General features: G+C 43.9%; 1 protein-coding gene across 7 annotated transcripts in view; it reads right to left on the bottom strand.

Moving 5' to 3' along the window:
* Positions 1-846: 846 nt before the first annotated feature.
* The window catches only part of LOC110521797 (putative tyrosine-protein phosphatase auxilin), a 60,726-nt gene continuing 36,122 nt past the window's right edge, over positions 847-25,450 (bottom strand). For 6 of the 7 annotated variants that reach the window (XM_036969488.1, XM_036969487.1, XM_036969484.1 and 3 more), the window contains 14 exons: positions 20,526-20,648; positions 19,162-19,295; positions 18,319-18,513; positions 17,994-18,111; positions 15,461-15,540; positions 15,012-15,205; positions 10,840-11,244; positions 7,978-8,133; positions 7,472-7,570; positions 7,054-7,191; positions 6,535-6,882; positions 6,157-6,305; positions 5,624-5,800; positions 847-3,079 (listed from right to left, as the gene is read on the bottom strand). In XM_036969488.1, coding sequence (XP_036825383.1) covers positions 2,978-3,079; positions 5,624-5,800; positions 6,157-6,305; positions 6,535-6,882; positions 7,054-7,191; positions 7,472-7,570; positions 7,978-8,133; positions 10,840-11,244; positions 15,012-15,205; positions 15,461-15,540; positions 17,994-18,111; positions 18,319-18,513; positions 19,162-19,295; positions 20,526-20,648 — 2,418 coding nt within the window. In that variant the 3' untranslated portion in view covers positions 847-2,977. The remainder of the gene's footprint in view (positions 3,080-5,623; positions 5,801-6,156; positions 6,306-6,534; positions 6,883-7,053; positions 7,192-7,471; positions 7,571-7,977; positions 8,134-10,839; positions 11,245-15,011; positions 15,206-15,460; positions 15,541-17,993; positions 18,112-18,318; positions 18,514-19,161; positions 19,296-20,525; positions 20,649-25,450) is intronic. The other variant, XM_036969486.1, reaches the window with a different exon arrangement.

Here is a 25,450-nt window from a genome sequence, read left to right on the forward strand (position 1 = left end):
CCCTGTAGTTATATAACAATGTCACATGTTGGAGTCGTTAACATGAAAATTCACATGTGACTTGTGATTACAAACTTGTGATTACAAATTATTAGTTACATACTGGAACAAGAAAATGTGTACTAACATCAGTAATTGCACATGCGGAATAACCTTCAGCAAGTGGATGTGTAATTGTACATTCCTTTTTGCAATTATGTAATATCTGATAGCGCTAAACCCTATTTCCATGCAATTACATAGTAATACCTATGTAACTACTATGTTGTTACTACAGTTATTACTGTGTAGTTACATAGTAATAGAGGCAACTTAATGTAAAGCGTTAGCCTATTTCCTTTGGGACAGTGATGAGGACGGGTCTGGATTTGGTTTATAGCACACAGAAATCTCACCTATCCATTCATCTCAGATCAGATCTCACAAATTAAAAGAGAGACATGATAGGAGGTAGAGTAGGAACATAAAATGCAATGTGCCTGAGCCCATAGCAGCTCAATACCATACATTTCTAGCAACATCCACGTAAACATGTTTTCACATCATAAGGCAGGACGGGCAGACGGAGGACACTCTAAATTGGCCAACCACTGTCCTCTAGTGGTCAACATGAATTACTCAAATGTGGTTCCAAAATGTGATGACTGTAATTAATAATCTACTGTGATCTTAAAGTACATTTTCACAAATACAATTAACATGGATATATCAATACATGTCTAATTTATGCATAATAACAATCCTGACAAAGATTGAGTCTCACAAAAGTCAGTGAAAGGGGCCGTGAACACTGTAGCTGCAGAATGCATTTGTGGGGAAGTAATGAAAACAGACACATTTGATTGGTCTGTTGTTTCTCACTCCATGTTCTACTTCTCTATTTATTTGTGCATTGCACCTCATCACGTCATCACTATGTACATCCTGTGAGGGTAAACAGAACCCACAAAGAGAAACACAAGTTAACACTTTTAGTAGTAATGCTTTTACAGCAGACAAGCAAACACGTACAGTAGTTGTATCCAAATCGTATCACATCCTCATGTACGTGCAGCGGTTTCCACAACACACATCCACTATATAGAGAGGTTTAGCGTTTTAACATTGCCTTAAGATTGCAGGTAGACAGAGATTTCAATCAGCAAGGGAGCATATAGGGCTTATCTCACAAACACACACACAACCTCAGTGTACATACATACTGTACATACATACATACTACACAGTCACAACTCCTGCCATTGGTATAGTCACCAGAAAAAGCATCATAGCCTACAGCGGACAGACAGCCTCTTTAGTTCTGCACTGCTCAGTGGTCAGTCAGTGTACACGTTGTCCACAACCCAGGCGGTACCATTTCACAAAGGATGGAACCCAGGAAAGGTTTGACAGTGTCAGTATACAAGCAGAGAGAAAAAAAAACAAGTGAGTGGTTGTATCAGATGAAATAGATGTGCAGTGTCTCTCTTGTTCTCGTTTAGCGAAATGGTCCACACAGATAAGAGAGAACAAGCCTTGCTGAAACATTGATATGCAGCTTTCGGTATGTTAAGACATGGTTGTACATGTCAGGTATTGTATGTTCTCATGAAATCCTTTCAGAGTGCTGACACACAGATGAGGGAGAGATGGCTCCATGTTAGGGTCTGGATAGTAGTCAAACAAAACGCCAGTATCATGAGCATGTATTATGAAATGATGTGCCACCATATGCAGTAAAATAAAGTCCAAGTCTTCAATAAGTGGTCCCAGTCAGTGCATGCAGAAAATATATGCTTCAAACAAACGGGGGGGCTCTTACTGAAGCAGATGCACATAAACATAAAATTGCTTGATGGGTTATTTGTCCTACACCAGATACCATATTTTGAAACACCCATCTGCAAACGACATCAGTGACATGTGGCCTTGGATTAAAACGTCATTTCACTCGTGGGTCAATAGCAAAGGCTTCCGAGAGAGACATTAGAGGGACAGGAAAAAGACCCCCACTGTATTTCACTGAAACATTCTCCAAAATAAAACACCAGTTCTTCTTTGGGAGGGATCAACATAGACATAAGCATCACAGTATGACACAAACATCCGATAGTACAAGTGAATAAGTTAACATCATTGAAAGTAAATACACGACTAATGGCGTTGATGAGCCCGATGGAAACACTAGCAGCAGCAGTTTGGTTCTTAGATAAGTACAGTAGTGTGATATGGAATTATTCTATGATATATTTTACACCCTGGTTCCTATGAGACTGTAGACACCGGACAGTGACTGTAAAGACGCGAATGAGTACCTTTAGAGTGACTACAGGCTGCAAACGAGTCACCAGACTAACCTAATGACGTACTGCACCTTTCTAAACACTCGAACCAGCCAGTTGTGCTTTTTTGAAACACTGAGTCTCTTTTGTTGTTATTTGACAGTAAAACATTGATAAAACATCTTCCTTGGCGATTATAGTTCATACAGTCATATCCTGGCTGTTACACAGCACCTGTGACTAACCACACTGTGACCACAGGCGTGTCGTTATCACCTGTGACTAACCACACTGTGACTAGAGGTGTGTCATTATCACCTGTGACTAACCACACTGTGACTACAGGTGTGTCATTATCACCTGTGTCCAGTGCATTAGGTGGACAGTATCGCTATTTGGTGATGTGTCTCCATAGACTGCTGGATGACTCTGCGTTGCTTGGTTCAGGACTAGGACACGTAGGGACAGCATTGAACAGTTCTTGTTGGAGAGTGCTGCCACCAGATAGACATAAGATAGGTGGGTCGGCAGATCTTTTTCTGACACGGTTACACTGTTAGTCTGGCTATTGAGGTCTCTACGGAGTCCACGGGGCAGTAAAGAGAAGAGAAGGCGACGGGAGTCACAGATCTGGTGGGAGCTTGATTATTGTTCACGGAGGGGTCAGGGGTGGGTGGGCACGAAGCCTGTCTCGCGTTCTCTCTTTTTCTATCAGCTCAGTAGAGTGCTTTCTGTCCTTGGCTGTCAAATTCTGACCAGGCGTCATTCAGTTCCATAAATATCATCTTGGCATATTGTTCATAGGGCTGTCCCGTGGCCTGGGAGAGGGGAAGATGGGGAGAAAAAAAACATCAATCAGTAGGCAGGTTCCCATTGACCCAGGTTTATACGCCAAAAGCAATGTCACCAAAACATTTTTATTGCGATGTGTAATGGAAAACGGCAGCTATAGAAGAAATGTTCTAAAGATTGAAAAAAATGTGGATCCGTTCAACAGAGGTCGATTTCTTTTGTCAACCTTTCTTTGCTGCGACAAATGGTGATGGAAATGTTGACTGAATATGTTTCAAATAAATGATGGTTGCCGAACCACTTGGAAGGTACGTGACGTCATCACGTAACCATAGTATAAAGCTCCACTCCACATTTCATTTGAAATGCCTACTGCTTACCAAAGCAATAGATAGAATGCAATGAAGTATATTTTGGTGAGCATTTGACAACTGTGTTTTTCCACTAATTGCATTATGGAACGAACCTACTGTCTTGTGTGCATTGCTGAGCTTATAATGTGAAGAAATAATAAACTCAGCAAAATAAAGAAACGTCCCTTTTTCAGGACTCTGTCTTTCAAAGATAATTCGTAAATATCCAAATAACTTCACAGACCTTGTAAAGGGTTTAAATGTAAAAGGTTTAAAGGGTTTAAACACTTTCCCATGCTTGTTTAATGAACGGCAGGTAGTCTAGTGGCAGCAGATAGCCTAGTGGTTATAGCATTGGGCCAGTAACCAAAAATGTTGCTAGATCGAATCCCCGAGTTGACAAGGTAAAAATCTGTCGCTCTTAATTTGTTCTTAACTGACTTGCCTAGTTAAATAAAGGTTAAATGAATAAAATGAACCATAAACAATTAATGAACATGCACCTGTGCTTACAGATGTTAGACAATTAAGGTCACAATTATGAAAACTTCGGACACTGAAGAGGCCTTTCTACTGACTCTGAAAAACACCAAAAGAAAGATGCCCAAGGTCCCTGCTCAGCTGTATGAACGTGCTTAGGCACGCTGCAAGGAGGTATGAGGACTGCAGATGTGGCCAGGGCAATAAATTGCAATGTCTGTACTGTGAGATGCCTAAGACAGCACTACAGAGACAGTTGATCGTCCTCGCAGTGGCGGACCACGTGTAACAACACCTGTACAGGATCGGTACATCCGAACATCACACTTGTGGGACAGGTACAGGATGACAACAACTACCCGAGTTACACCAGGAACACACAATCCCTCCATCAGTGCTCAGACTGTCCGCAATAGGCTGAGAGAGGCTGGACTGAGGGCTTGAAGGCCTGTTGTAAAGGCAGGTCCTCACCAGACATCACCGGCAACAACGACGCCTATGGGCACAAACCCACTGTCGCTGGACCAGACAGGACAGGCAAAAAGTGCTCTTCACTGACGACTTGTGGTTTTGTCTCACCAGGGGTGATGGTCGGATTTGCGTTTATCGTCGAAGGAATGAGCGTTACACCGAGGCCTGTACTCTGGAGCGGGATTGAGGTGGAGGGTCCCTGTAACGCACAGCATGGTCTGGGGCGGTTTGTCACAGCATTCTCGGACAAGTGCTTGTTGTCATTGAAGTCAATCTCAACGCAGTGCGTTGCAGGGAAGACATCCTCCTCCCTCATGTGGTACCCTTCCTGCAGGCTCATCCTGACATGACTCTCCAGCATGACAATGCCACCAGCCATATTGCTCGTTCTGTGCGTGATTTCCTGCAAGACAGGAATGTCAGTGTTCTGCCATAGCCAGCGAAGAGCCTGGATCTCAATCCCATTGAGCACATCTGGGACCTGTTGGATCGGTGGGTGAGGGCTAGGGCCATTCCCCCCAGAAATGTCCGGGAACTTGCAGGTGTCTTGGTGGAAAAGTGGGGTAACATCTCACAGCAAGAACGGGCAAATCTGGTGCAGTCCATGAGGAGGAGATGCAGTGCAGTACTTAATGCAGCTGGTGGCCACACCAGATACTGACTGTTATTTTTGATTTTGACCCCTCCTTTGTTCAGGGACACATTATTCCATTTCTGTTAGTCACGTCTGTGGAACCTGTGCACTTTGTCTCAGTTGTTGAATCTTGTTATAATCATACAAATATTTACACATGTTAAGTTTGCTGAAAATAAACGCAGTTGACAGTGAGAAGACGTTTCTTTTTTTGCTGAGTTTAGTTTATCAACATTTTAAGCTAAAGGTTCAGATCTGTTGCATCAACCTCATAGCTTTAAACACAGAATAAGTCAACCTTTCTACTATGGGGAATAGTAGTTACTCGTCTTGTTGGCTGAGGAAAAGTAAATGTGGACAGTTATTTTAACATCTTCAATGTGCGTATCGGAATTCGGTAAGAAGGTCTCCCCAAGTTGCATGTTCTGTTAAGATGAATTAGCAACACCCAATGCATATGGGTCGGGTAAATTTCTCAAATGTCCAGTAAATTAAAATGCTGCCGATCAAATGTCCAGAGACACATTTTCCTAACGGAAAGCGTGGACACATGTGAATGTATGCGTGTGTGCTTGCTTGCGTACGTGTGCGTACGTGTGTGTTACAATGTAAACCTCTCCCTTCCATCTCACCTTGTCTGGATGGACCACCAGCACGGCTTTGCGGTAAACCTTCTTGACCTGCTCTGGGGTCACCAGGTCAGCCATGCCTACAGGCTTCCAGCGGGTCTCCCCCTCCCAGAGCACTGTGTGCATGGTGGACAGCAAGGCCCGGATGTTACGCTCCTTCCCCTCGATCCAATCCAGAATCTGGGGGTAGAGAGGGGAAAGCCAAGGTCAGATAAACAGGAGACTCACCGATACAACAAAGATCTCACAAGCCTTCTTCCAAATCTTCAGCTTATTTTTCTTCGGCTGTCTAAAGAGGCTCTAATAATATATTACATTTTTATGTAAATCAACTTACAGTGATGCATGCATACATTTTACATGTGGATGGTCCTGGGAATCGAACCCCCAATCCTGGCGTTGTAAGCGCCATGCTCTACCAACTAAGCTACAGAGGACCAACATTTGACTCCCTTTCCCCCCTGTAGTCCTACTGTATCTTCACGGAACTCTCCAACTCTTGGTCCAAGGCTAGTGATTGGCCACTGTAAGACTACCTTGAGTTTCTCGGGGTCCATCTCTTTAGCCATCTCCTCCTTCCTCATCTCTGCTATTGTCCTGGGACCTTCCTTCTTTTTGGCTCCAGCAAAGCCTTGGCCAGACAGCAGGTCATCGAAGTTAGCCGTTGCAACTTTGGGCTTGGTACCTGGAAGGGAGAATGTAAACATCTTCTCTCATCTCGCTTACAAAACAGTATATGTGCAGTCTTATGATGAATGACTACCAGCACAAATCACATGCATACAGGTCAGTTTCAGGTGGCACATTTGTCCATTAATCAAGAGCAACACAAGTTATTTTGGGGGAAAAACAACCCAACAGTCTATCCATCCCAGTATGATTACAACCAGCCTCCCAGTCTCCCATTGACTCACCCATGTTTGGCTGTGGTTTCCCGGCTGCATTGGGAGCAGCCCCTCCTCCCATGGCAGAGAAACTGATGTTGTAGTTGGGTCTGTTGGAGGGGGAGGTGTGCGGCATGGAGTGGCTGGGGCTGGGTTTGGGCTGGGAGGGTGGGCCACCCTGACCCTGGGGTTGGGGCTGCCACCCTGCCTGCCCTCCACCACCGCCACCACCGGGCTGCCACGAGGGGAAGCCTGTGTTAGCCTGCCAGCCCCCACCGTGCTGGGGCGAGGGAGGAGGCCGTGAAGGGGAGCCCATGGGTGGGAAGGCAGGGGTGGTGCCTGTAGGGGTGGTAGGCTTACTGGAGAAGCCAGAGCCTCCTATAGACCGATATATAAGGAGGAATGTTCACAGAAAGTTCAACAATGAGAATGAAGTTATCTATCTATAACATAACTGTCATAACACAACTAGCATAACATAACGTAACGTAACATGACATGACATATTTTATAGCATCTGTTAGTACAGTATTGGAAGCCTTCACTGACCTCCCAGACTGCCCCCCAGGTTTCCAATATCAGCGAATGGGTCCAGGGTCTTGGGTTTGACCTGGTGTGTGGGGGTGCTGTGGACTGATCCGGTAGGACTGGTGCTGGCTGACCTACTGCCCATACCAAAACCCCCTCCTAACACAGAATTCACAACAACACAGTTTAAATACTGTACAATACAGTGGGCACTGCCGTTCTATGAATGTGATTCTCATGAGCACCAGTAGAGGGCACTATTAAGTAGGGAGCCTTCTGACGTGAACACATGCTTGCTTGCTTATTTTGGCACAGTACGCTGGATGATCGATAGCATGCCATAGCTCTCTGTTGTTCGTGGCAGATGGTAGTTCCTATGTTCTCAGACCAGCGCCTCTGCAGATGTCGTCCGTAAATGTGGCACATCAGTAGAGCTTACCTGGAGCTGCAGACTTGTTCCAGTCCCATCCTCCCATGGCGTTGGGAGGCTGCTGAATGGTGACCACAGGGGTGGTGGGCGGGACTGGGGAGCTCCGTCCTATCAGAGCACAGAAACATCAGTGACAGACACGCCTAACAGACAATCGGAGGAAAGAGATGAGGTCATGCTACCGTCACAAACAGACATATAACCATACCACAAATCCTAACCACATTATTACCATTGCCGTTAGGCTACCCAACTAAGAGTGGAACCATACCAATACCAATAGCAATCACTGTAACCATACAATAGCCATTCCATTCAGATCTCCCTGAAAACCTGCAGCTTAAATTCCCATTGATCAACACACATTATGTGCATGCATATGCAGCAGTACATTACCCAACGCAAACGTTTGGCTAAAGCAACAGAGTACCCGTGTAAAGAAGTGAATAGTGGATAGTGAGAAATGTTAGTGGATAGATGGTGCCTCTACAGATGCAGTGTAGTCATGCCATCACCCTTGCCAGTGTTCTGCATAGTGGGGGACGGAGAGCGAGCTGCATGCAGGAGGGGGGCAGGCAGCCCCAGGTTACCAAGGTTACCTGCTGGACCCCGGAAGGAACCCATCAGCTCCTGGGGCTTGGGCATCGGACCCGCCCCAAATGGGTCGAATGCTGGGTGGGCAGAGAGAAAAGCATAAACCATACTTTACTATTCGATTCAATTCAATACATTTTATTTATCTTGGACTGGCATTTATTTCTGGATGGCATAGGAAACAGATAGTATGTTAATCTATGTACACATCTGTGAGAAAATAAACAAAACAGACGAATAAACTTGAATTCCCTGCGTGGTCACCCACGACTCCAACACCATTGTCATTAAGTTTGCCGATGGCACAGCGGTGGTAGGCCTGATCACTGACAACGATGAGACAGCCTATAGGGAGGAGGTCAGACAACAACCTCTCCCTCAATGTGAGTAAGACAAAAGAGCGTGGACCACAGGAAAAGGAGAGCCAAGCATACCCCCATTCACATTGACAGGGCTTTAGTGGAATGGGTCGAGAGCTTCAAGTTCCTTGGTGTCCACATCACCAACAAACTATTATGGTCCAAACACAACAAGACAGTCGTGAAGAGGGCACGACGACGCCTATTCCCCATCAGGACACTGAAAAGATTTGGCATGGGTCCTCAGATCCTCAAAAAGTTCTACAGCTGCAACACCACTTAGTATGACAACTGCTCAGCATCCGACCGTAAGGTGCTACAGAGGGTAGCGCTTACGGCCTAGTACATCACTGCGGCCAAGCTTTCTGCCATCCAGGACCTCTGTACCAGGCGGTGTCAAAAATTGTCAAAGACAATCGGCACCCTAATCATAGACTATCTCTGCTACCACACAGCAAGTGGTACCGGAGCACCAAGTCTAGGTCCAAAAGGCTCCTTAACAGCATCTACCCGTAAGCCATAAAACTGCTAAGCAGTTAATCAAATGGCTACACAGACTATTTGTATAAACCCCCTTTTTTTTGCACTGCTGCTACTTGTTATTTACCCCTACCTACAGTACATGTACACATTACCTCAACTAACCTGTACCGGTACCCCCTGTATACAGCCTCGTTATTATTATTTTGTTGTTACTTTTTTTCTTACTTTATATTAATTATTTTCTTATTACCTTTTTAAAAAATTCTGCATTGTTGGTTAAAGGCCTGTAAGTAAGGATTTCACGGTAAGGTCTACACCTGTTTTATTCAGCGCAGGTGAAAAATTCCCTGTCTTAGGTCAGTTAGGATCACCACTTTATTTTAATAATGTGAAATGTCAGAATAATAGTAGAGAGAATGATTTATTTCAGCTTTTATTTATTTCATCATATTCCCAGTGGGTCCGAAGTTTACATACACTCAATTAGTATTTGGTAGCATTGCCTTTAAATTGTTTATCTTGGGTCAAATGTTTCGGGTAGCCTTCCACAAGCTTCCCACAATAAGTTGGGTGAATTTTGGCCCATTCCTCCTGACAGAGCAGGTGTAACCGAGTCAGGTTTGTAGGCCTCATTCCTCCGGACAGAGCTGGTGTAACTGAGTCAGGTTTGTAGGCCTCTTTGCTAGCACATGCTTTTTCAGTTCTGTCCACACATTTTCTGTAGGATTGAGGTCAGGACTTTGTGATGGCCACTCCAATACCTTGACTTGTTGTCCTTAAGCCATTTTGCCACAACTTTGGAAGTATGCTTGGGGTCCTTGTCCATTTGGAAGACCCATTTGCGACCAAGCTTCAACTTCCTGACTGATGTCTTGAGATATATATCCACATAATTTTCTTTCCTCATGTTGCCATCTATTTTGTGAAGTGCACCACTCCCTCCTGCAGCAAAGCACCCCCACAACATGATGCTGTCACCCCCGTGCTACACGGTTGGGATGGTGTTCTTCGGCTTGCAAGCCTTCCCCTTTTTCTTCCAAACATAACGATGGTCATTATGGCCAAAAAGTAATATTTTTGTATCATCAAACTAGAGGACATTTCTCCAAAAAGTACAATCTTTGTCAAATGTGCAATTGCAAACCGTAGTATGGCTTTTCTTATAGCTGTTTTGGAGCAGTGGCTTCTTCCTTTCTGAGCGGCTTTTTAGATTATGTTGATATAGGACTCGTTTTACTGTGGATATAGATACCTTTGTACCTGTTTCCTCCAGCATCTTCGCAAGGTCCTTTGATGTTATTCTGGGATTGATTTGCACTTTTCGCACCAAAGTACGTTCATCTCTAGGAGACAGAACACGTCTCCTTCCTGAGCGGGATGATGGCTGCATGGTCCCATGGTGTTTATACTTGCGTACTATTGTTTGTACAGATGAACGTGGTACCTTCAGGCGTTTGGAAATGAACCAGACATGTGGAGGTCTACAGTTTTTTTTTCTGAGGTCTTGGCTGATTTCTTTTGATTTTCCCACAATGTCAAGCAAAGAGGCACTGAGTTTGAAGGTAGGCCTTGAAATACATCCACAGGTACACCTCCAATTGACTCTAATTATGTCAATTAGCCTATCAGAAGCTTCTAAAGCCATGACATCATTTTCTGGAATTATCCAAGAAAGGCACAGTCAACTTAGTGTATGTAAACTTCTGACCCACAGGAATTGTGATACAGTGAATTATAAGTGAAATAATCTGTCTGTAAACAATCATTGGAAAAATTACTTGTGTCATGCACAAAGTAGATGTCCTAACCGACTTGCCAAAACTATAGTTTGTTAACAAGAAAATTGTGGAGTGGTTGAAAAACAAGTTTTAATGACTCCAACCTAAGTGTATGCAAACTTCCAACTTCAACTGTATGTTATAATATCCATTGACTACGTACCTGGGGAGGGGCAAGGGGAGGTGGAGGGAGGGGCTATTTTCTGGGGGGTGGACTGGGCCGAGGCGGGCCCACTCCCAGGCGGGGGCTGTGGGGAGGCTCCAAACAGATCCCCCAGGAGGTCTGTGGTGGTGTTGGTGGTGGGGGGCTGGGGTTTGGGGCAGGGGCAGTTCACAGCAGCCCCATCCAGGCCCAGGAGGTCCATCTCTTCTGGGGGAGGAGGAGCAGTGGCGAGGGCCTGAGGCTGCTCTGGTCTCTTGGGGCCCCTGGGGCCAGCCTGAGCCCCTCCGTGTCGCTCTCCGCTAGCGTTGCTCTGCTGGCTGGACAGGGACAGCATCTCATCATCAGATGGCTCACTGTCCTCCCCGTGAGGGCGACTGTCTGAACCACTGTGGGACCGGCTTGGCTCTGCACAGGTCAGAGGGCGGAGAGAGGGGAGGGGGAGAGGAGAGAGAGAGATATAAGAGGTAGGTTACATCAGGAAAACGTGGTCTTCCTTTAATAACACATGGGTTTGCTTTCCACAAAGTATTCTACAGGAGAACAGGAAATATAACTTTGCTATAGGTATGCATATTGCTAGCCACCACAGCAGAGTGACAAAGCTTATCTAACTTCAACCAGGGGAGCTGATTTCCTATAACTACAATAGCTAGCATCTCTACAATAGTATCTCTTTCCCCTCTGGAAAGGGTTCTACATTGAACTCAAAAGGGTTCTACCTGGAACCAAAACGTTTTTTTTAAAGGGTTCTCCTATGGGGACAGCTGAAGAAGAACCCTTTTAGGTTCTAGATAACACCTTTTTTAATGAGAGTGTTTTGTGGTCTCCTCTACTCTAGACCTTACCCTCCAAGTCCAGTCCCTCCATCTCATCTTGGAAGGAGAGAATGAAACCAATGTTAGGTTGAGAAAGAACATCAACAGCAGCTCTCAGTTAGCGGTGGCTATATGAGTGTCTGCCTATGTTTAGCTATCTGTGTCAGCGTGCATAGTTTCCATTTGCATGTGTGTGTCTTGGAGCACACAGTATCTACAGGCCTCTGTGTGTACCTCTGTGTCAGCGCTTGTATCAATGCCGTGCTCGTCTGTGTCAGGTTGTATGTGTATGCTGTATGTTCGCATGCGTGTGTGTCAGGGTTTCCTTTAGACAACGTGATCGGGAAGATTCAAATTTACCGCCCATTTGAGAAAATTGCCGGATCCATATGCATTGGGTGTATAACCCATTAGTGTCCACCCACGGTGCTCAGAATGATAGAACAGTGCACCTGGGAAAACACCATTCTAAACAGTGCACCTGGGAAAACACCATTCTAAACAGTGCACCTGGGAAAACACCATTCTAAACAGTGCACCTGGGAAAACACCATTCTAAACAGTGCACCTGGGAAAACACCATTCTAAACAGTGCACATGGGAAAACACCATTCTAAACAGTGCACCTGGGAAAACACCATTCTATACTGTGCACCTGGGAAAACACCATTCTAAACAGTGCACCTGGGAAAACACCATTCTAAACAGTGCACCTGGGAAAACACCATTCTAAACAGTGCACCTGGGAAAACACCATTCTATACTGTGCACCTGGGAAAACACCATTCTATACTGTGCACCTGGGAAAACACCATTCTATACTGTGCACCTGGGAAAACACCATTCTAAACAGTGCACCTGGGAAAACACCATTCTAAACAGTGCACCTGGGAAAACACCATTCTAAACAGTGCACCTGGGAAAACACCATTCTATACTGTGCACCTGGGAAAACACCATTCTATACTGTGCACCTGGGAAAACACCATTCTAAACAGTGCACCTGGGAAAACACCATTCTAAACAGTGCACCTGGGAAAATACCATTCTAAACAGTGCACCTGGGAAAACACCATTCTAAACAGTGCACCTGGGAAAACACCATTCTAAACAGTGCACCTGGGAAAACACCATTCTAAACAATGCACCTGGGAAAACACCATTCTAAACAGTGCACCTGGGAAAACACCATTCTAAACAATGCACCTGGGAAAACACCATTCTAAACAGTGCACCTGGGAAAACACCATTCTATACTGTGCACCTGGGAAAACACCATTCTAAACAGTGCACCTGGGAAAACACCATTCTATACTGTGCACCTGGGAAAACACCATTCTATACTGTGCACCTGGGAAAACACCATTCTATACTGTGCACCTGGGAAAACACCATTCTATACTGTGCACCTGGGAAAACACCATTCTAAACAGTGCACCTGGGAAAACACCATTCTAAACAGTGCACCTGGGAAAACACCATTCTAAACAGTGCACCTGGGAAAACACCATTCTATACTGTGCACCTTATGGCGGTTCCACACTGTACGTGACAGAGATGAAAATCTCTGTTAGAAACTTGGAAAGAGGGGGAACCTAAAGATGCAACAACTAGGATGGGTTGCTAATATGACTAGGATTGTGCCTTTGGCTTCTGGACAACGGAAGAAAGTTGATTATGAAAATCAATACAACAGGAGAGAAATGGCACAGTGGTTCCAATACGGAAGTAAAGGGAAATACAAAAAAATCAAATACTTCAAAATACTTCACCAGAAAGCAGAGATTTAACCACAGAGGAATTGAGGATCATCAGCTTCTGATAAAAGAAAACTGCTGTGGATTGTTTCAGACCACAAGCTCATAGGCCTATGCCCGTTTGGGAAACCCGCAATTTGGGCAGCGTGCTTGGCAATATGCCTAGCTGATTATTGAGTTGCGGCTGTCAGCGGAAAGCATCTCAAATATGTGAAGTTAATGTGTCTTGAGTATAATTTCCAATGTTGAACAAGAAGGGGAGAGATGTGTGGCAAAGATACAGTGCATTTGGAAAGTATTCAGACCCCTTCACTTTTTCCACATTTTGCTACGTTACAGGCTCAATTCTAAAATGTATTAGAAAATAGTTTTTCCTCATCAATCTACACACAATACCCCATAATTACAATGCGAAAAAAGGTTTTTAGACAATTTTGCACATTTATAAAAAGGTAACATTAGAAATCCCTTATTTACCTAAGTTTTCAGACCCTTTGCTATGAGACTCGAAATTGAGCTTGATTGGACATGATTTGGAAAGGCACACACCTGTCTATATAAAGTCCCACAGTTGACAGTGCAAGTCAGAGCAAAAACCAAGCAATGAGGTTGAATGAATTGTGGGTAGATCTACGAGCAAGGATTGTGTCAATGCACAAATCTGGGGAACAGTACAAAAAAAAAAAGAACACAGTGGCATCCATCATTCTTAAATGGAAGTATGGAACCACCAAGACTGTTCCTAGAGCTGGACGCCCGCCCAAAATGAGCAATCAGGGGAGAAGGGCCTTGGTCAGGGAGGTGACCAAGAACCCGATGGTCACTCTGACAGAGTTCCAGAGTTCATCAGTGGAAATGGGAGAACCTTCCAGAAGGACAACCATCTCTGCAGCACTCCACCAATCAGGCCATTATAGTAAAGTGGCCAGACGGAAGACACTCCGCAGTAAAAGGCACATGATATCCCGCTTGGAGTTTGCCAAAAGGCACCAAAAGGACTCTCAGACCATGAGAAACAAGATTCTCTGGTCTGATGAAACCAAGATGAAAGTTTTTGGCCTGAATGCCAAGCGTCACGTCTGGAGGAAACCTGGTACCATCTCTACGGTAAAGCATGGTGGTGGCAGCATCATGCTGTGGGGATGTTTTTCAGTGGCAAGGACTGGGAGACTAGTCAGGATCGAGGGAAATATGAACGAAGCAAAGTACAGAAAGATCCTTGATGAAAACCTTCTCCAGAGCGCTCAGGACCTCAGACTGGGGCGAAGGTTCACCTTCCAACAGGACAACGACCCTAAGCACACAGCCAAGACAACGCAGGAGTCTCTGAATGTCCTCTGGCCCAGCCAGAGCCCGGACTTGAACCCGAACTAACATCTCTGGAGGATTGACATTTTTTGGATCGGCCAAAAGCCGGCAATTGCAGGCTAACGAAAACCCTGGTGTGTGTATCTGTGTGAACATCTTTGCCTGTGTGTGTGTGTGTATGTTTCCATCTGGACTCACACAGTGTATCTGTGACTGCCACTATATGTGTGCGTCCATCTGTCCTGTGCGCCTCTGCCTGTGTGTCTGTGTGTTGTCCACCCCTCTACCCTACCTGCGATGGCGAGGGCGTCCTGGTGCTCTTGGTGACATGAGAACAGTACGTTGGGGATCAGGTCTTTATTAGGGAACTGTTCCCAGGGAGGGGTCAGGTCCTTCTGCTTGTCTGTACCCTCCACCTCAATGTCCACCAACACATGGAACAGTTGTGGGTACTTCTCTGGAGAGTCACACGCATCCAGCTCCGGCCTAGACAGGTTGTGTGTGTGTGTGTGTGTGTGTGTGTGTGTGTGTGTGTGTGTGTGTGTGTGTGTGTGTGTGTGTGTGTGTGTGTGTGTGTGTGTGTGTGGTGTGTGTCAAGATAGAGAGTTAGTTAGTTCTTCGTTCACTGTTTCAAGCAAGAGCCATGTCCATATCATGACATATGCTGACATTTGAAACAATATCAAGTATTTCACATATTAATATTCACATGTACAGATGACAGCAGAGAGAGTCGCTCACTTTGTAAACTTTAACACGGTTGTCCCTGGAGCGATGAAGCCTGTGTGGAACTGGATCTGGAGTATCTGGGTGTTGGACACCTGCAAATACCAACCAGCAAATAACATAGTTAGATTTAGGAAGTGGAATTCTTCTCAAACAATGACACTGTGGAGACTTCTTAATTGAGTCTGAACGCATTAGTGCTTTGTTTATGTTCCTTCAGGGCACACAATCTGTCCGATTAGATGGTAATCCGTCCTTGTGTGTCAACGTGTCAGCGTGTGGCAGTATCTTCCGGAGCGTAATCTCGGTCTGTAAAGGCCAATGTATCAGGATATGATCTCATGAAATCAGAGCTCACAGAAACTCCCATAGTATAGCATATCATCATCTGTGAGTGTCAGTCTGTTCATATATATATATATATATATATATATATATATATATATAGTGCCTTCGGAAAGCATTCAAACCCCTGGACTTTTTCCAAATGTTGTTACGTTACAGCCTTATTCTGAAATTGAGTAAATTGTTCCCCCCTCCCCTTTAATCTATACACAATACCCCATAATGACAAAAACAGATTTTTAGAAATGTTTGCAAATGTATTATAAATAAAAACCTGAAATATCACATTTACATAAATATTCAGACCCTGTATTTTGTTTTAAGCCCCGTTGGCGGCGATTACAGCCTTGAGTCTTCTTAGGGATGACACTACAAGCTTGGCACACCTGTATTTGGGAAGTTTCTCCCATTCTGCTGTGCAGATCCTCTCAAGCTCCTTCAGGTTGGATGGGGAGCGTCGCTGCACAGCTATTTTTAGGTCTCTCCAGAGAGGTTCAAGTCCAGGCTCTGGCTGGACCACTCAAGGACATTCAGAGACTTGACCCGAAGCCACTCCTGCGTTGTCTTGGCCGTGTGCTTAGAAATGTTTTGTTACCCTTCCCCAGGTCTGTGCCTTGACACAGTCCTGTCTCAGAACTCTATGGACAATTCCTTCGACCTTATGGCTCTGACATGCACTGTCAACTGTGGGACCTTATATAGACAGGTGTGTGCCTTTTCAAATGATGTCCAATCAATTGAATTTACCACAGGTGGACTCCAATAAAGTTGTAGAAATATCTCAAGGATGATCAATGGAAAAAGGATGCATCTGAGCTCAATTTAGTCTCATAGCAAAGAGTCTGAATACTTATGTAAATTAGGTATTTATGTTTTACTTTTTTTAAAGTATATTTGTCATAATTTGCTATTGTGTGTAGAGAGGATTTGTATTTATTTCATCCATTTTAGATAAGGCTGTAACGTAACAAAATGTGGAGAGTCAAAGGGTCTGAATACTTTCCAAAGGCAGTGTATATGTATATACAGTTGAAATAGGAAGTTTACATACACTTAGGTTGGAGTCATTAAAACTTGTTTTTCAACCACTACACAAATTTCTTGTTAACAAACTATAGTTTTGGCAAGTCGGTTAGGACATCTACTTTGTGCATGACACAAGTAATTTTTCCAACAATTGTTTACAGACAAATTTACAGACAGACAAAAGCCTCCCTCTTTTTCCTCCAAACATAATGATGGTCGTTACGGCCAAACAGTTATATTTTTGTTTCATCAGCCAAGAGGAAATGTCTCCAAAAAGTACAATCTTTGTCCCCATGTGCAGTTGCAAACCGTAGTCTAGCTTTTTTATGGCGATTTTGGAGCAGTGGCTTCTTCCTTGCTGAGCGGCCTTTCAGGTTATGTAATCTGTTGTTGGAAAAATGACTTTTGTCATGCACAAAGTAGATGTCCTAACCGACTTGCCAAAACTATAGTTTGTTAACAAGAAATATGTGGATAGGTTGAAAAACGAATCTGAAAGACTCTAACCTAAGTGTTTGTAACTTCCGACTTCAACTGTATATATATTTAAAACATACAATCTACCTGCATTGAAGCCGCACAACATTACATTACATTCAATCATCCAGCAGACACTCCCATCCAGAGCGACCCACAGGAGCAACCAGAGTCAAGCACCCCGCCCAAGGGCACAAGGACAGATCCCCCCCCCACCAAGTCGAATTGGGGAACCGAACCAGTGACCTCTTGGCCACCAGCCCAAGCTCCCAACCGCCAGGCCACCAACCATCCAAGATCACCCCACAGTCCCCCCCGAAAAACCTCCCCTCCACTCCACTCCCCAACCCCCCCACCCTCCCCCCAAGTCACCATCCCCATTCAACCCAACCAAAACCACCACCCACCCAATGCGGGTAATAACCAACAAGAAAAGTGAGAAAAACGAAGGAAAACTATGCAAAAACAAAAGCCATCAAGGATAACAAAAATCGAAACAGTAAGGCCAACTGTATACATTTCTGTGTGTATGTGGCACTATTTACATGTGCGTATGTGTGTGTGTGTCCTTGTATGTGCACATCTGTGCGTTTGAATGCGAGTGCGTGTGTGTGTATGCAGGTGTACAAGCGCTTGTGTGGCATCAGCCTCAGGCAAACAGTGTGTCAGTGTTGTTAGCGTGCTAGGCCTTATACTGTACCTTGGCCTGCAGTCGTCCTCCTATGGTGTTTCTCATATGATAGACAGAGATGACCACATCACCCTGGACATTCACACCTAGAGGGAAGACCACCTTCCCATCCTGGACCCTGTGCTCTCTGAGAAAAAGGGGGGAGTGAGAGAGAGACAGAGAAAAAGAGAGAGGTAGTCAGAGATGGTGTGTGTGTGTGTGTGTGTGTGTGTGTGTCTCCGACTCAGTGCACTAGATAATCCAGTCATGAGGATCCGGGATTAACAAAAATCAGGTGACAACCCAGGTCTCTGTGTGTCCGTCTGTCTTTATCTGTGTCTGCATCTGTGCCTACCGCATCCTCTCATAGTCCTGTGCCGTAGAGAAGATCTTAGTCTCCCCTATGAGGACCTCACAGAAAGGTCTGCAGCCGATGCGTTGTTTGTTGAAGCAGGGTACTGGACTCATGGTGACCGCCTTGACCACCAGGGGCTTTGAGTGGGGCAGGGAGGGCTTCTCTGATACCATACTGCACACATAGCCTATGTACCTGGAGAAGTGCGAGAGAAAGAGTATGCAAGGTCACACACATGAACCTCCCCTAAGCACTGAGTACGGCCTATAAACAAACATTGTCTATGTACATTAATACAGATAAGATAATTTTTGTGCTTGAAAATCACAAAGCTATCCATCTTAAAGTTTAATACTTGAAATCGCTCCTATGTGCGGATGTTCTTGCATAAAAAGCATTCCCAGCGTCAAAACACAACGTCAAATCCCCAACAAAGATGATGTTTGGTTTCCGCTGTCCTTATACACCAGCCTCTCTCTTTTTGCACTGAAGGATGAAGGAGTCTTTGTTATTGAGAAGCAGCTGTGTGGTCAAGCGGCATGCTGTGTGGGTGTTAGGTCACCAAGGAGGGGTGTGTGTGTCGCGGCGACTCAGCCAATCGGAAAATAAATAGGCTCGTAAAGGATTTAGGAGAGCAATGGAGGGGGAAGAGGAAGGAGGTTTTTATGTTCATCCATCTAAACATGATCAAACTCAAGGTCGGGGAGGAGAAGACTGTTTACAGTGCCTCATTTTATTTTACTTCACACACATTGTGTGTTCACACACAGGCACACACACACACACACACACACACACACACACACACACACACACACACACACACCCTCTCTGTTGACCTACCTCCGGTGCGAGGGCCAGAGGCCTGAGCCGGGTCTCTTGGCGCTGAGTAGCTGCATGGCGGGCACTGGGTTGCTGAAGAGGTGGCAAAAGCAGAACATGGCACAGACCAGCACACCCGAGGGAGCACGCCCATCCTGAAGAGGGTGAGTGAGAGAGCAATAGATGAAAAGCTTACAGTGGATCACTTCACACAACCCAATGCATGATTCCTAGAAACTAGGAGGGCCGTTCCATGTTTCCTGTGCATGGCCGATATCTGTAGACTGGTCCCTGATCTGTTTTTGCTATCACTCTTGACAATGAGTGACAAGGAGTTGGGACGACGGTATCTGTGTTTTCAGCCCCACGTCTACTTATTCCTCCACTAGCACTAAACAGGGACTCCACACACAGAGTTGATCACGTATCTGCTGCCACTGTGAGTGTTAGTAAACAGACGGTATGTAAATATATTTCCTGTCTCTTTTTGTTTAATGAACATATCCAGAGTTATAAATACATCCAGCATTCTTGCTTCGACGCAACATTAGAGTTTTAGGAAGAGATTTTGAAGAACTCTCATAAAAACTCAGTGACTGCTCGACACCGATAAACTTGCCAAGCACAATAAAATCACATACAGCACGGTGGAAAGCATTCCATTCCAGAGTCATAGTGTACTGTAGTACTTAAGTCAAATATGTACAGCGCACCTCTAAATATGTATAATTTCTCGACCCATAATTATTTTGCTGCAGCAAACGGACAATCAGGTTGTTGTCATTGCATTCTGCTGCAGTCCACAATTGTTCTATTCTCTCTTGAATACAGAGCTCATCTGTCTTTGCTAAAGGTCTGCAGTGCCAGTGAAAGAGCTCAGTGGGAACTGAAGCTGAAACAGAAACAGCAGCCTGAGCACTCCAAGCTGTGTTTCCCTTGGACCTCAGGCAGTCCCGATAACCCAAAACAAACCCAGGACAAACCCAGGACAGGAGGGAGAGGAGGGAGGAAACAATAGAAGGAGGAGGATGAGGAGACGGAAGGAAGAGATGGGGAGAGAGAGAGAGGAATGGTGTGTAAACAAGAAAGAAGTGAGGACGGAGCGTGAATGAGATTCACTTTTGTATATTGTCTACTTCACTTGCTTTGGCAATGTTAACATATGTTTCCCGATGCCAATAAGGCGCCTTGAATTGTATTGAATTGAATGATGGTTCTCAGGACAGAGGCGACGAGAAGAAGGGAAGGAGGAGGGTGTAGGAGATGGAGGTAGGAAGGTGGAGAGAAAGGAATGGAGTTTAAGCAAGGGAAGAGGAACAGAGGAAAAAGGACCGAGTGAAGAAGATGAAAGTGAATCTGAATAACAACTCTGGGTCTGGTCTTACCGAGCAGGTGATGACACACACATTCTTGGGGTTCTGTTTGAGCCAGTTGTGCATGTTCTTACACACCGCAAACAGGTTGTGCAGGCTGGGAGCCTGGCGGGGCGGCCAGTTACACTCCGAGACCTGGAGGGAGGGAGGGGGGGGGGGCAGAGAGGGGGGGAGAGAAGGGGTTGTCGAGAAAGAGTGGGGAGAGAAGGGGGTGGAGAGAGAGCGAGAGAAAGAGAGAGAGAAATAGAGATGATCTGTGACATGAGTCATGTAATTACAATGACATTACCAGAGAGCGAGAAAGAGAGCCATTTTGAATTCACACTTTCCCCCAGTACACTAATATCTGCATGAGCAGAGGAAACTGCAGACTGCACAGCCATTTCAGCTGCATTGTACCAGTGAATGAGCAGAGTCTGAGCTCAGGAGGATAGTCGTGACTTTAGACTTGAAAGTTACAATCCTTCATTGAAACAACAAACGCTCCCCACCTCTGTTTTGGTAACAAACAAAAAAACTGAGGGATGGGTCTGGAGAAATGTAATCCCTCTTGAATTCATAGACCGAGGTATGAATGCAAGGACTAACCATCAATGACACAGTGTCAAAGATATAGAATTAAGATATAGAATTAATTAATTAATGTTTCCATTTACATGGTTCACAAACATTGGAGTCAAACAAGCTAATGCTATGGGTTCTGATGGCTACGACAATTGAACTAAGCCTATTAGGCATTTTATAAATTATACTCTTCAAGAATCAATGGGTATCTATCATTAATTTATGCAGCAGCCTATTTCAAGGATTTCACATGAGGTCTATTTCAATGATTTCACATGAGGCCTATTTCACAAGATTTCACATGAGGCCTATTTCACAGGAGGCCTATTTCACAAGATTTCACATGAGGCCTATTTCACAAGATTTCACAGGAGGCCTATTTCACAAGATTTCACAGGAGGCCTATTTCACAAGATTTCACATGAGGCCTATTTCAATGATTTCACATGAGGCCTATTTCACAAGATTTCACTGAATACCTATTTCAATGATTTCACATGAAGCCTATTTCAATGATTTCACATGAGGCCTATTTCAATGATTTCACATGATACTGTATGCCTAAATAATAACCACTACGCTAATAAATAAACAAGTTTTTCTTTTGATTATTTAATTACCTACAGCATGTTATTTCAAGTTATCCTTTTGGAGTGAAACATCACATTGTTAAAAAAGATTTGTTGGGCAACTGAAGGCATCTAGGGCTTACGTTAACTTTGATTGTGTTCGACGGAAATGATAGACCTTTCAAATGTTGTACACAATGTTGCATGCAACATTATCAGCAAGTGACTTGATGTACTGTGCCAAAGCAATTTAGAGTTGTCAAACAGGAGTGTCACAATAATGGTAATATTGTCAACAATTCCTTTTAACAACCACAAAACAACTGCATGCCAACATATTAGACAATAATTAGGAGTAGGCAAAGTGATGTACAGCCACATTCACCATGGTTGTCTGAAGCGTGCTATAGAGTTCACAGCTGGCGAGGCCTCATTGCGATTGGTTATTCCTTATCATTTGCAACAATGTCAATGAGTGTCATCACATTCTTTCCTTTGCAGTACCTCAAACTGTACTGCAGATTACCATCTTATGAAAACTCAGTTTGTCTGGGAAGTGTTTTAAAGGCCCCCTGATGTCAAAAACGTGATTATTCTATGTTTTATATATATTTCCACACTATGAGGTTAGAATAATACTGTGAAAATGCTGATAACTCCCTTTTAGTGTAAGAGTTGTTTGAAAAGACCACCTGAAATATCATCCTTTGTTGGGATGGAGTTTTGGCCTTCCATGGTGATATCGTGCGATAAAGTAGTTAATAGACCAATAAGAAAGAGAGTTCCAAACCTCTCTGCCAATAACAGCTAATGTTCAGTTTTACCCCTCCCCACTCAGACCACTCCCAGACAGTAAGAGCTAAATTATTGTTTTGAGAATTTGCCCTTTGCTAAGAAGCTATTTATGTTTCTTTTTTTAAACCATTTTAATTGAAAACAATCACAGTAAGGTACTGAATTGTTACCCAGAGATGATTTGATATTGAGATAAAAACAGCTGTGTTTGACCTTTAACATTATCTTAAAACCTACTTTGAGCTAGGGTTTTTTTTGTGTGTGTGTGTGAGTGCATGCATGCCTGCATAATGAGAGAGGGGTGATGATGGTTGAAGGCTGGTGCCTCGTTGACCCATAAGTGGATGGAGCGATCTAGCCAGATAGAATCCAAGCATAACATCTCCTCACTGAAAAGAAAAGAAGCTGAAGTGGGGACCAGGGCCCATATCCACAAAGCATCTCAGAAAAGGTGCTAGGAATCTAGACAAACTGAGCCAGAAGTAAAATCAACTCATAAAAGTTTATCTCAGCTGGAAATCACAACAGTTTGAGGCAACTCAAAGGAAAGATAGTAAAAAACGCTCTTTGACATTGTTGCAAATTATGGGGAATAACCAATCGCGATGACGCATCGCCAGACAACATAAACGGTTGTAATGAGAAAACGTTTGAAATCATTGAATTTTGATGATATTATTGTTATATCAACACACTCATCCCTACCCGTTCAACAACTAAATCGCTTTGGCGCAGTAGGCATGAAGTCGCTTGCCGATAAATGTTGCATATATTTTTTTTAAAGGTCTATCATTTTCACCGAACACAATCAAAGTTAACATATATTTTTAACAACGTGATATTGCGCTCCAAAGGAATAACTTGAAAGAATATGACAATGAAATAATCGAAAGAAAAATATGCGACTATTTGTTAGCGTAGTGGTTAGTATTTAGGCATGTAATGAAATTAGGCCTAGAGAAATCATTGTCAAAAGCGCAAGAGCTACTGTGGCATGTAGGTCGAGATTACTTACGGGTTGATTATATAGAAATATCAACAACAAAGCAATTGTTTGTCTATACTGCATGAATCACTGACCTGCTACCTTTTTCGATGATCAAGACATCTGCTGGTAACTCTTAACTAGTTAGGACAGCTCATGGAGTCTCCTAAATATATGTAGACTAGGTAGGACTCTTATGACTAAAGAGGCTTCATGCAGAGCTTTTATTTTGACCCATAAGAGTAGGCGTGAAATGTCTCTATTCTTTTTAAATGTAACTCTGCAATTCAGTTAAGAACACATTCTTATTTTCAATGACAGCCTAGGAACAGTGGGTTAACTGCCTTGTTCAGGGGCAGAACGACTGATTTGTCAGCTCAGGGAATTGATCTTCCAGCCTTTTGATTACTAGTTCAACGCTCTAACCACTAATTCTCAGCACTATTCCCGACTCCGAGACACTTTGTGGACAAGGCTCCTGATCTAGGAGTTATTGGAGTCCTATTTAGACGACTTAATTTCTGCCTCACTGTGAGACAAACTTTCCAAGTTCAGTCTTTCATCCTGATCTAGTTCTATGCATTGTCCTATCTCCTTTTACAGTTTCCAGTGAGTATTCTATGTCAATAATATTATGTAACATGTTTGACATGAAACAATGCTGAGTGCCTATGGGTAATGTAATATAAAACATTGCATACATGTTGGTATTGTGTGTTTTAGCATTACAGTGCACCAGATAGAAAACAAAAATGTATGTCTGAACTGAGGCAGTCTCCCATGTGTATCGCTGTGTGTTGATCTTGGTAGGCCTGGGTATACTTTTCTCTCTCTCTCTCTCAAACTTGTTACATAATATTATTGACATAGCATAGGAAACTGTGAAAGAGGATAGGACAATATATATATATATATATATACACATACAGTTGAAGTCGGAAGTTTACATACAGCTAAGCCAAACACATTTAAACTCCGTTTTTCACAATTCCTGACATTCAATCCTAGTAAAATGTCTTAGGTCAGTTAGGATCACCACTTTTTTTTAAGAATGTCAAATAATCAGAATAATAGTAGAGCGAACTGGAGTAGAGAGAACTGTTATAGTAGAGAGAACTAGTAGAGAGAACTATTTATTTCAGCTTTTATTTATTTCATCACATTCCCAGTGGGTCAGAAGCTTACATACACCCAATTAGTATATGGTATCATTCGGGTAGCGTTTCACAAGATTCCCACAATACTTTAGGTGAATTTTGGCCCATCCCTCCTGACAGAGCTGTTGTAACTGAGTCAGGTTTGTAGGCCTCCTTGCTCGCACACGCTTTCTCAGTTCTGCCCACAAATTGTCTATAGGATCTAGGTCAGGGCTTTGTGATGGCCACTCCAATACCTTGATTTGGTTGTCCATAAGCCATTTTGCCACAACTTTGGGAGAATGCTTGGGGTCACTGTTCATTTGGAAGACCCATTTTCTACCAAGCTTCAATTTCCTGACTGATGTCTTGAGATGTTGCTTCAATATATCCACATCATTTTCTTTCCTCATCATGCCATCTATTTTGTGCAGTGCACCAGACCCTCCTGCAGCAAAGCACCCCCACAACATGATGCTGCCACCCCCGTGCTTCAAGGTTGGGATGGTGTTCTTCGGCTTGCAAGTCTCCCCCTTTTCCTTCCCAACATAACGATGGTCATTATGGCCAAACAGTTATATTTTTGTTTCATCAGACCAGAGGACACCTCTCCAAAAGGTACGATCTGGCTTTTTTATGGCGGTTTTGGAGCAGTGGCTTCTTCCTTGCTGAGCAGCCCTTCAGGTTATGTCGATATAGGACTCGTTTTACTGTGGATATTGATACTTTTGTACCTGTTTCCTCCAGCATCTTCACAAGGTCCTTTGATGTTGTTCTTGGATTGATTTGCACTTTTCGCACCAAAGTACGTTCAGACAGAACGCGTCTCCATACTGAGTGGTATGACGGCTGCATGGTCCCATGGTGTTTATAATTGCGTATTATTGT

The sequence above is a fragment of the Oncorhynchus mykiss genome, chromosome 30 (assembly GCF_013265735.2).
Source record: "Oncorhynchus mykiss isolate Arlee chromosome 30, USDA_OmykA_1.1, whole genome shotgun sequence".
In the NCBI taxonomy this organism is placed as follows: Eukaryota; Metazoa; Chordata; class Actinopteri; order Salmoniformes; family Salmonidae; genus Oncorhynchus; species Oncorhynchus mykiss.